The sequence below is a fragment of the Antedon bifida genome, chromosome 4 (genome assembly GCF_963402885.1).
Source record: "Antedon bifida chromosome 4, ecAntBifi1.1, whole genome shotgun sequence".
NCBI lineage: Eukaryota > Metazoa > Echinodermata > Crinoidea > Comatulida > Antedonidae > Antedon > Antedon bifida.
The window spans coordinates 31,036,217-31,049,055 of record NC_136229.1 but is presented as its reverse complement, the minus strand read 5'-3'; the positions used below and the strand labels follow the sequence as shown (position 1 = coordinate 31,049,055).

The window sequence follows — 12,839 nt, the reverse complement described above, 5'->3', positions numbered from 1 at the left end:
AACCATATTCTGCTTAGCGTAAGGGTTGAAGTATAGAATCGGCGTCTTGACAGAGAAGAGTTTTAAGTTTCGCCATCAAACGAAAAGTAAAATTATAATATGATAAAGCCTATCAATACGTGAATCTGTTGCGGACACAGTGCATGATACACAAAATAGGAAATCTCAAGTACAGTTTAACAAATGGAGAAATTAAATAAATAAATGAATGAATGAATTCATAAACGAGTAAGTAAATCAATGAATAAAAATATATTGATATTGCAAGGTTAAGGAAAATGGGTCGCTTGGTATTATTACCAAATGATGTTTGAAATCAATTTTGTTTATACTAGTGTTTTGCGCATGTGCACGTGCGTCCACACATCAGCATTTCTCTTTCGGCAAAATTGTTATTCGGTTTAGTAAAGTACCGTAAATGTTATGTTATTATAAAGTCATTTGACATCAAATGGCATAACGTTAGATAAAGATTAAAGAAGCGAACTAAGAACAGATACATTAACGCCGTCGTTATTATTGTGGCCGTTGCCGTATAGCCAGCCAAATTTCCTTCTTAGAATTTGAAAATGCGTAAACAAGCCAATGTATATTCCATTTTAAAAAAACACGAATTAAGTCTATCAATTTATATTGAGTCTTTTTAAAATTGTTAAAAACATTTTGGTAACATTTTAAAAACATATATATAAAAACTTTACCGCATGCTTTTCTGTTTTTAATATTTTAGTTTTATTAAAGTTTTCATTTTTTTCTATTAACTTTTTTCTGTCCGATTTAAGAGTATATTATTGTGATTTTTACCAAAATAAATGAATGAATGAAAAGGGCTTGTGGTGTATCTTCTTGAGTACGGTGCTTATTCGACTGCATCGCTTACCAGACATATTTTTTTCGGCGTTTACTGTATAGGCCTATAAAGCTCTGTTTACACTATCAAACTTTATGGTGACAAACAAATATGATGGATGATGATGATGTCATATCACAACCATATTCGGGCATATCACTACCATTATTTGGGCACATCACACTTTTTTGTCAAACTAGTTTGATAGTGTAGATAGAGCTATAATATTATTTTGGAAAATGATGACCTCTCAATCCGCGACATTAAGATACATCTATATTGATATTTTCATTATTCCCTACGGCGCTTTATTCGATTGGTTATTCACAGAAACCTGAACATTGTTGTTGGCAAAACATTAACTGAAAGTTGCTTAACGTGAAGAACTTCAAAACAATGATGACGTAAAGATTCGCTCAACGATCCAACAAAATGTGACGTCATAACTAGTATGCCATTCATACATTGAACGGAAGATCTAAAAATAGGTCATTATGATATTGACATTAGGTTATTCCGAAAACAATCGAAATAATTAATACGTGATATTGAATTAAGCTGCGTAATGAAAATGGCGTCATTATACCAGTGGGATAAGTAATCTAATTTACCTTTAAGTTAATTGGGGCTTATGTTAAACCGTCGGCTGCTCTTTGGAACCACGTAGCAATTTAAATAAGACAAGCAAATTGATCAACAACTGTATACTCAAAATATTATCTGCGTACTTATAAGGAATAGTTTTTATTGTAGGCTGTTTTATTGTCAAGAACCAAACAGCGTCTATTGGATTCCAAAATAAGCAGATAAATAAATTTCCCCACTTACATACTAATCTAATTTCACTCATGCATTCTAACATTAAATACACAGGCAAGATACGTAGATCAACAACATACTATAATTCACTGTAAAAAGTGAGTGCCCAAATGGCTTTCAACACGATTGAATTTGAATGAAGGTGTACCTCCATTTCCATGTTTTGTATTATAAAGTGTACCTTATAAATAGTGATTTGTAAATTAAGTTCAAAGGGCAACTGTAGAAATGCATTATTATTAATTTCGACGATAGTTCACCAAGTACTATTGAGTGTTATGTTAGCAACCCCCGCGCAAAAATACACATGTGTGCATTAAATCGAATTATTAATATAGAAATTCTATTCAACCCCGTTTCACTCGAGTCTTCCTGTGTTATATGATTTATTTTAGCTGGATAACGTTTGCAAATATAAATTCAGATCTATCACAACAAAAATACCTTACCCTTTTGACGAACTGGTCGCGCGCCAAATCAGTCGTGATTTAAAAAAAAAAAGTTAACCAATGTGTTAAAAAAATTATTTATCAACGCCAAAAAATTAAATTATAGCCGTACAAATATTTAAGATTAGGTAAGCATGACTATGTTATGGTTTAGGACTCTGCTCATTAATTGTGTGGTGACACTTTCTTGAAACGATTTTAACAATCATGATTGGATAAAATTGCTATGACGTTATCGCGTCAGACCTATCATGATCCATAATGACCGATTACCATGGAAACGTCTGCAAAATGCCAAAGTACACCAGTATACATTAATAATATAGCAGTAGAGTGACGATATGACTTGATTTAGAAAAAAGTCCTCTACACACACCCCCTTCAAGATAGTACTTATATAGACCTAACAAGTTAATTCTCAATATTCATTTGAGATCCGCCTGGAACAACCTTTCTGTTTTTTTAATTCTACCGTTGAAGTTTTTAAATAATAACCGGACTTGTGATAGCGTTTAAATAATACATAGCGGATCTTTCACTTAGGCATATTGCTGCTTTTAAACTAAAATGGGTAAGTTGTATTTATTTTATTAATAACATTCAGTAAATTCGACTACTGATTTATTGAGGCATTTTTATGAAGAATATTTCTATATAAATTGACCACATTTACAATTTCTTATATTTACCCGAATAAGATTTCAATGTTATCAACAAATCAGTACAATTTCTTAAGTGGGAAACCTAATGTTCCAAATATGAATTACATGAGATATCAATCCACAAAATTCAATAATCTTTGAAGATCTAGAATCCTTGGGACTATATAGGCCTAATTCATTACAAATTTGGTCCATTTTTTCTCGAAACTATTTTGGTCGCCAATTGGATTTCAAAACGGTGACCAATTTGGAATGTAACACTGAGAGAACCTCAAATGTATTTATACATTTGAGGTTCTGTGAATGTTATTTTATGGGATAATAACATGAACCTAATTTAGATATAAAAATCTGACATCAAATGGATCCGATGGTAAGACTACAATAGGATAAACACACTGTTCTTTCACACTTTCACAAAACCTATCATAATCTATTTGTGTTTGTATGTGTAGGCCTGTATGGAATGGAATAGCAACCCTTCTGTTGATTTGAGCTTCAGTAAAAATGTTGCTTTATTATCTGAAAGTGTATTTTAAATTATGTTTAAAAAATGCAAAGATCCAAGACACAAAATGTCTGTTACCACACGCAAATTTCCTCCTTTCTTTTAAATAAAATTACGAGGGCGGTATTTTGAATAAAGATTACCGCGTGGTTCATCTATCAATCCCGGTATTCCCTGTTATTGAATACAAGGGTTTTCCGTATAATGTATTCAGTTTGGACAGTGCAAAAAAGAGAATCGTTTAAATGCGCGCTTATAGCACGCAGTGCCATTTTGGTTGATTCTACAAACATCCATAATTCCAATGTACATCTTGGTTTGTTGTTTGCTTTTAACGTATCCAATTTCTAATGCTTACCACCTACTCAAACTCTTTGATTCATTCTACTGGCGTTGTACTTATTTTTTATCTATCATTATTGTTAGCTTATAACTAATTCATTTATGTTTCATCTACGACATACGTCTCTCATCTTGAACAATATCCAAGGTCAATTAGCTCTGAAGTCATCAAACTATTAGCAACATGATACGAAGCTCAACAATTATCCCTAATATTTATAAATTCAAACAAATTTCAAATGATTAAAGGTTAAGTGAAATTATTAAATCATAAAGGTCAACATTGGGGTAATATATTAATAGAAAAAAATAAAATGCATATACTGTACATGTAGAATAAGAAGGATTACCGAATCTATTAGAAGTTTAGAATGAAGAAATGTAAATATTCCATTAAACCTTTCATAATTGTACAAAATGTACATTTCATTTTTATTCAATTTTTGAATCAACACATTGGTTGTACAGTGTAGAACAGTACAGTACAGTGTTACAGTAGTAGGCCTCTTTCGATCACACATTATCATCAATTTAATGATATAACAATAAGAACTATCTGTACAGCACCGGAGAGTTCAGTAACTTACCGTACGTTGTGAACATATGTTATAGCCTAACTCGATAAAACCCTTGAAATAACAATAGGACCCTACTGCAGGTGACGAATTACTCATAATTTATCACGTTTTAATGTTTTAAGCTGTAAATACATTATTAATACGCCTACTGTGTCTACAGTAGTAATTGAAATAAGTAGTACCTCCAGGTTTAAAATGTATAAAAAATAAATAAATCAATCTAAGCACGTGTTACCGCCTTTATGATAACACCTTATACTTTCTGAATGCATGGACACAGACCAGACGTCGTGAAATGAGGCCTTTATTTAACGTTGCCAGAAACACCCCGGAGTCGCCCTTTAAACGTCTCATTATAAAAGATAATTATGGTATCATGTATCAGCTAATAATTTACATCTTTTAGCACTTAAAATGTTTATATTTTATGTTCAATGATTTACGAGAAGTGTATCATAAGAAAAGTTAAACATTATAAAAGAAATCCTCACTCATCCGTTACATTACTGTTACAGTTTTAATATATCTGGTATTAGACTACGACCACCGAAAGCCAATATATGTAGAACTAGATTCCATTTGTTGTATTTTTTAGCATGTTTGTATGATTTAAATGTTCGACGATAACTCTACACTGTAATTTTTGTTTTGAATATTATTCATTTTTAATCGTTTTAACGTTGTCCTATTGCGTTTTTGCAATCTTTTTTGCGTTTTTTAACAGTATGTTTAACAGTATTTTTACATTGGCCTATGGCGTTTTTGCAATCTTTTTTTGCGTTTTTAACAGTATTTTTACAGTATATTTAACATTGGCCTATTAACAGTATTTTAACATTGACCCAACAGTATTTTAACATTGGCCTAACAGTATTTTAACATTGGCCTAACAGTATTTTAACATTGGCCTAACAGTATTTTAACATTGGCCTATTAACAGTATTTTTAACATTGGCCCAACAGTATTTTTAACATTGGCCCAACAGTATTTTAACATTGGCCCAACAGTATTTTAATATTGGCCTAACAGCATTTTAACACTGGCCTAACAGTATTTTAACATTGGCTTATAGCGTTTTTGCAAGTTGATGTTATTTCTTTCTTTTTCTAGTTGTATTGTCTTAATTATGCGAAGCAAAATTAATTTACATTTTAAGTAGACCAAGAAAAGTTCTTGAATCTTAAATCTTATATATTATGGACTAGTAGATAAATACGGTACATCTTAAGATGTCCGTGGTTTGCCCTTTAAACAACATTAGAAGATAATGATAGTCTTATGCATTGTTGATCTATGGTAATGATTTACTTAGGTCTTTGGAAGTTAAGATTTATACGAACCACGATATATCGAAAGTCATTTCCATAATTACCATAAGTTTTGTTTTGATAGCCTGATAATGTTATTTATTACTGTATGTATAGACATTACCTATGTACTACTTTTTTATGTACTAATTTTCGCGAAATTAAACAATCGTGAAAATGAATGACATTGAAAATATTTCAGTTTAAAAATTTAGGTCGCAAACATTATTTGAAGTTATTCTGCTATAATTGTCTCTAGCATCGTATGTTCGTATAAGAAATAAGCAATAGCCATAATATAAATAGCAAAGGCAAAGTCTCTTCCTTTTTGTCAAAAGGTTTAAATGAAAATGTGAATGTATCATCATTATTCTAATTTTAATTTAGGCCTACACAAATTTCTCCCGTTTAATTTTGTTAATTTTAATATAAGAAATATTACAAAAAAATGCATTGAACAAATAGTTTTACTAACAAGATTTCGGATGCTAAAAATGCGGTATATTGATCTGTTTGGTGTGTTTACCGATTATCGATAAGGTTCTAACAATTTCTCTAACATTGTACACAAAGTATAACCGTATAAGCTATAGTTTACAGGATAGTTACGAGTGTATAATAATCAGTCCGCATAATTAACAAAATCCAATTGTATATCTGCAAAACCAATGTGGACAACATATTGATTAATGTTTAATCCAACTTTCAGTTGGGAATAATTTAGATTTATTTATAATTAATACTAATTAACTGTTGGGTCTGTAGGGCATTGTTGTGTCGCGCAATCGTTGGCGGACAGTGACACAGTAATTATACTGCAGTAATTATGTTTAGAGTCAATCTGAGCGTGGTTGGGTTGAAGCATTTTCTTTAGGCGAAGTAGGCCTACTCTATGCGTGGTAATATGACTGTAGCATTTAAACTATTCTTATTACTTCTAACCAATCAATATTAACGCCTATAGAAAATAGATTTAGATAGATAAATCAGCTTCCTAAAAATTGCATTACGCAACAGTTGAAAAGAAATCAATTAAACCGTTTAGAGAAACATATCTAATCCAAGCAAGAAAAAAGTAAAGTTACCTATTACAGAGAAATCTATTGCCAATGGAGAAAAGTAAAACACTTATTTACTTTGCCTAAACAAAATAAGTTTAAGGTGCTAACTGGCAAAACTGCTCTTTCTGAATAAAATAAAAATACAATTTGGACCTCTATGTCTGCGAAGGTTCGCACCGTGCAATGTACTTAGATATAAAAAGACAGCTCTGTCGTAAAGTCGCAAATCGTAAAATCAACGCATATAATTAAAATATATAAAAAGAATTTTAAGGGTTTTTGTTGTTGAATTTTACACTTTGCGTTTATTTCGCGATTTACGGCTCTAACACAGAGCTATCCAATAGGGATCGAATAGCCACACTCGCAATAATCGGTCTACTGTATAGGCCTATTTATTATATTGCGTTCGTGTTTTTTTTTCATTCTCAGGTTTCCACAATTTTGCTTGAGGTTCATAGTTTCTCTTGTTGCCTTTTAAGTTTATAAAAAGCATCAATAAGTACATTTCCTCAAATTAAGGCAGAGACAAGCAATGTGATTTATTGTACAATTTGTGAGAGGACTAACAGAAATATACTTCCGTTATAAACTGTTTCATTTAGGTAATATCGTTATGGCTTTTCATTCATTAATTCACCCAGCAATGCGACTTTCGTCTATTTCTATTCCGGTATTCCTTCTCTTTCCCCGTTGTATTAAGCCCATTCGATTGATCTATTCACAAATTACTCGATAACCAAATACTAATATTGACTGTTTAATTCGGTCATATACAGTACGTACGGTACTATTTGGATTTATTTCATGCGTAGTGTGATTTAAACTACCGTATTATTAAAACATGAATCTGAAGAAGTCTGCATATAAATAATCAAATACTATGCGCCCTGTGTCTGTGGACTATGTTATACCGAAACATTCATTTATCAATCAATTGTTAAGTCATTCGTTAATTCCTTTCCATAGTATTCAATTATATGTTAGTATCGTTGATAAATCTTCAGAGTTTATAAGATAAATGTAAAAGATCTTACTATCTTTCATACAATCCAACCTACATCAGCGTTGGTGCAAATTGGTATTTTAGGATATTGCTATAGGTTGGTTTTGTTGAAGTTGCTTATCTTTGTAATTTCCTGTCGAAATTGTTGCTCTTTTTGTTTTTTGTATGATTTGCATATGGATGTTCTATCCGAAATAAAGAAAATGATAGAATGAATAAGCATCAGTATATAACAAATTTATGTTTAATTTACTATATAGGCATATGATTCAGATTTTCCATCTATACTGTACCATACCATGGCAATCAAGTGACAGTATTAGTTACTGCATCTTGTAGATATTAACAACAAAATTCGGAGGCAACTGGAAACAATTAATTAGTCTCAAATCGTGGAAAATTATTATAATAATAATGTTCATTGACGCATGATTATAATTACGTGTATTTTCAACTATGAAATACAATATGAAATTGATTATGCCATCACATCATGTTTATAAATAATCTACTTTTTGGTACTAGTTAACGATGTGTATTAGTTGTTAATGCATATACATTGTGTTGGACTGATCATAAGACTAAATTAATTCACATCTTATCGTCACGAAAGAAACACAACATTTACGCACGTGTCAAAACCGTGCAATTTTCATCGCGCATCGTGCCGTGTATTTAAGTTGGTATGTTCAAATAGTCGAAGATGTTTGGCGTAAAGAAGATTATTTTGATTTTGATTGATACAATGTCCACCAGGAAACAATGCCTTTTTTTCAAAGAGGTCGCCCTATCAGAATAATGAGTTTCCGCATCGGGGCAGTAAACGAAAGGGGCGGTAATTTAACAGAGCGTAATAGCAACGGTCAGCAAAGCGTAATATTATGGTCAGCTTCTTTCTGGACAATGTTGCAAACCACAAGTGGGCTTGGTGGGCGTGATGAGAACTTTCTGCCTTAGCCAGGTCTTTAGAAGTTAAACTACATCAACTAAGTAGACTTAACCAAAACCAGTAGACCTGCTAGAAAAGTGAATTTATGCCTACAGCCTGCACAAGGCCTACTATATATTTTAGTTGTTTTAGGTCCTCTCAATATAGAAGCAATGAATAAACCAGACAGTTGCTAGTGTTATACTTTCCACAATTGTTTATATATCATCCTTAAAAAGTCTTACTCCTTTTCTTGTAGATATTACAATGACAACAAGAAATACTATGAAAATAATCACCTTCCTACTTATCGGGTGCTGTTGCTTAACACAAAGTGTTCCTGTTCTTAAATTTTCTGGTCAAATTTCGCTGGAAGGTGATGAAGAGTCAGGTTTGGCGTTACCATGGATACTCATGTCTAAAATGATAGATTCAGACAGACCAATGAACATAGATACAGATAACTCATCAGAATATTATTCAGGAGAACAGAACGATGTTGGTGAGTACTAGCAGTTTTTCCTTATTTTTATTCATGTATTTTTATTTCCTAACTACTCGATAAACTGTATGTGCGTCACATGTCTCTCGCGTATCAACAGACAGAGCTTTAAGTTACTGTAATATCATAATAATAATTACGTGTGACTGAAATGCATTTACAATAAATAGGCCAAACACCATACATGATAAACAACCGACCGACACTGGGTGATGAATAACCCGAAAACAAGCTCAAAACACTCGCATTATTTTTAATAATTCAACAAAACATTTTCACCAACCGAATTAGTTGTAGCAAACATTAATACATTAATTGAGTCAATAATAGGAAAATTAGTAATAATATACTAAGGGGAAAGTAGTCTGGAAAACTAAAAGACTAACCAACTAACCTAATGCGAAGCACCATACAATGATAAACAACCGACCGACACCGTCTGACAAATGAATAACCCGAAAAACAAGCCGAAAACACCCGAATTTCATCATTTTAACAATTCAACTAAAACTTTCCACCTACTAAAGAAAACGAAAAAAACAAAAACAAAACATCAATCACTATTATATTTGTATAGGAAGTAATAAAACTGAAATGTGTCAGTCACCCAATGATTACTTTGAAGGAATCTCTATTATTTGTAATAAATTGCAAATAAAACAACAAACAAAGTGGTTGGATTACCTTGATTGTTGCAATTCATCAAAGACAACAATAAAAGTCTTAGTGCATTTAAGGCTAAACAAAGTATTATGAATTTTCAATAGATTATTTTTTTAAGAGCAATGATTATTCATATTATGAGTATTTAAATGGGCAATTTAACCTGAAAGTCGTGACGCAGTAAATGTCGATGAGCGTTTGTACGCCCGACAACATTTGTTAGGTTTCACAAATTAACACTCTGGTAGCATAAATTGTAACCAGTGTCGCTTCTTTATCTTAACTTAACAAATGTGCTAATGACGCATAGATCCAATTACATTTATCAGTATTTGTACGCGCACGTTGCTTTTTCTTCTCAACCCTAAATGTACCAATGACTCACATACTATCATTATCAATGTTTGTACTTGTGCTTCGCTTTATGATCTCAATTTTAGATGCGCAAACGACACATACATGCTGAGTGCTGCATCAATGTTTGTACGCACGTGTTTTGTATTTCTTCGTCATGTCACTGATAATAACCATCTATAAACTTTACGTAAAAATATCACAGCGTGTCATTTTATTCAATTGATTTCTAATACGAAATAATATATTGTATATTTCAGGAGATATCGCAAAACGTGGAAACGGCAGGAGTGATCTAATGCGCTATCTTTACAGCGGGAAGATAGGTAAGGCTGCATCAACTATGGGACGCAAACCTGGCAGACGTTAACGTTTGATATGTACATTGTGTTGAGGAGGAGACGGTAATTTATCAGAGTTTCGTAGTTTTGTTTGGAAGCCAAGCCTACTCTATCGACTGACCAGGAAACCAAGTTGTGTATGGCGTCAATGATTGGGCAATAGCATGGTCAAAATAAGAAATGATAAGAGTTGATTGGATTAAATCTACAAAGATAAATCGGTAGAGTAAAGAGCAATCATTCTGGACGTAAGCAGGGGATTAATCATTATTTGTTCGTTCACCCCCGCCTCTCCAGTGGCATTTCGGAGACTTTTTGTTGCCACAGACTCAATTAAACTTGGTTTAAGCATAACAATAAGAGATATTATTTTTAACTAAAACTGTAAATAAATAAATAAATGATCGTATAAACAAATAAATATGAACAGATAAAAATGATTTACATATTATGATTTAAGTATTTTATCCACATGATTCTAAACGGCGATTCGATTTAGTATCGGTAAAAAGATAAATATTTTGGCCCAAATGGCGTTTCATACGTTTGGTACTGAGCTGAAATAAAAATATCGAGAAATCGACTGGTGGACAAGAACATCAATGACAATAACTAGAAACTTGGGACAAGTTTCCCAAACGCCATGGAACACTCAGCGATGTAACGAACCGTCTTCGAATCCATCTGTTTGTTTCAGCTTTGTTTAGGCCTACTCACGCACGATTGTCATACATTCCAATTACATTATAAGAATAATAATTAAAATGGTGGTGTAATTAACGCATAGTGGTTGCACAACATTATTCAGTGTAGGTCAATGAATAAATACATTATGGTAATAATAATAATGTATTAACTTCCATTATTTAAATCATATTATAATCAGCAACGATAAATGACGTAATTTCTCACCAAGTTTGATAGCAGATTAATCGTGTTGGACCGCCGAATTCAAACTTCTAAAACTTATAGAATGGTGTTTAGACTTTGCTTTGTTTTGATCAAAAAGAATCCTTTCTGTTTTAACTGTGTGTGTTTAATAAAACAAATGCTTAAATATACAATGTCTTTGAGTGTTATAACATCTAAATACAGCATTACAATAATGGCATCAAAATAAGGACACGCTATGAATTACAATTGTTTGTCGGTTACTACTCAGTGATGATGTAGCACTACCGACAAGGGTAGTATAATAAGTGGAGCGCAATTTTTCAAACGTTTTTACAACACGTCGTATTACTGCATCTCGAAACTCGATCATATTAATGCCAATTCTCATTTCTGTGTAATATGAAATAGATACAACAATTATAAAGTTCATTATTTATTCACCATTAGAGACCATCGCTTACAGTCCTAACGAAGGACTAACGCATATTATTGTAGGTTGAGTTCGATAGGTATGTGCTTATTTATTTTCTGTAGGTTTGGCAATACGGTACAGAAATACACATACCAACATACACAGTTTGAGTAGCACCGGAAGATATATTGATCCCATACACATTGTGTATTATAATTTATATGTAACTATTAGTTAACTCTGAACCTCTATACCTAATTATTGATTGGCATTATTGCCAACATTGCTGCCTCTTATTCTTACTATTATATCCACCACATAGCTCTAGTACTCTCTTAACTGATTAATAAACCCTTCCCCTGCTAGGCATCAGCAAATCCCCATCTCAGACACCCCACAAACATAACCCACTTACTAAGAGCACCATAACACGTTTACAACCAGTCACATTATAAACTAATTTATTTATAGCATAACTTCCAACATGGAACGATAATACTGCCAAACACAAACACAACCTAGTCATACATAATTCGGTTTAAATATTTAATAATAATATGCCTAAAACAAAAATATAGTTCAATAATTTATTCGGACAATTCAATCAATATTTCCACGTTTATAATATCTACTACGGCGTTACTTCAGCATTCTCAATAGTGTCTCAACGTTTAAATGTCCACTGTCTCAAAGGTTCACTTGTTCCAATGTTCACTATTTCCTATTACACTGGACTTATACGGAGATCAGCTCATCTGACCATCTATGTAACACACAACATGATATACATTTTCTAAAGTAAGGTTTAGGGTAAGCGAGTACAGTACCGAATATACAGTAGTTTACAAATAAATAGTATGCTGTACTTTTGTAGTAATCAGTAACTCCCATCACTGTCATAACTCTTACACTTCTCCAGAAATCAAAAACACAATCATTCTTTCCATTTTCCCTGCAACAATACTCTGCTTCACTCTGAGTTGAATCGCAATAGTGGCAATGAGTGAGACAAGAATACCTGACGAATGATCCATAAATGATCAAACATGTGGATACACTTTTTTCTTAAAAGGTAAATCTAAAAATTTTCCAAATGCTATCAACGAAAGCCTCTTAAAACTTTCTTTAAGCCAATCGATATACAATGATCATTGTGCATATT

The 12,839-nt window shown here is 32.3% G+C and overlaps 1 protein-coding gene across 1 annotated transcript; it reads left to right on the top strand.

The window, feature by feature from the left end:
* Positions 1 to 2,504: 2,504 nt before the first annotated feature.
* LOC144841580 (uncharacterized) lies at positions 2,505 to 10,809 on the top strand. Its single transcript, XM_078697995.1, has 3 exons — positions 2,505 to 2,689; positions 8,771 to 9,013; positions 10,291 to 10,809. Exons 1-3 carry the CDS (start codon positions 2,686 to 2,688, stop codon positions 10,398 to 10,400), a joined length of 357 nt encoding a protein of 118 aa, XP_078554121.1. The 5' UTR covers positions 2,505 to 2,685; the 3' UTR covers positions 10,401 to 10,809.
* Positions 10,810 to 12,839: the final 2,030 nt, after the last annotated feature.

Coding starts and splice junctions, on each gene's coding strand:
- LOC144841580 (XM_078697995.1), top strand. Junction 9,014..10,290: donor AGGAGAACAGAACGATGTTG/GTGAGTACTAGC, acceptor TGTATATTTCAG/GAGATATCGCAAAACGTGGA.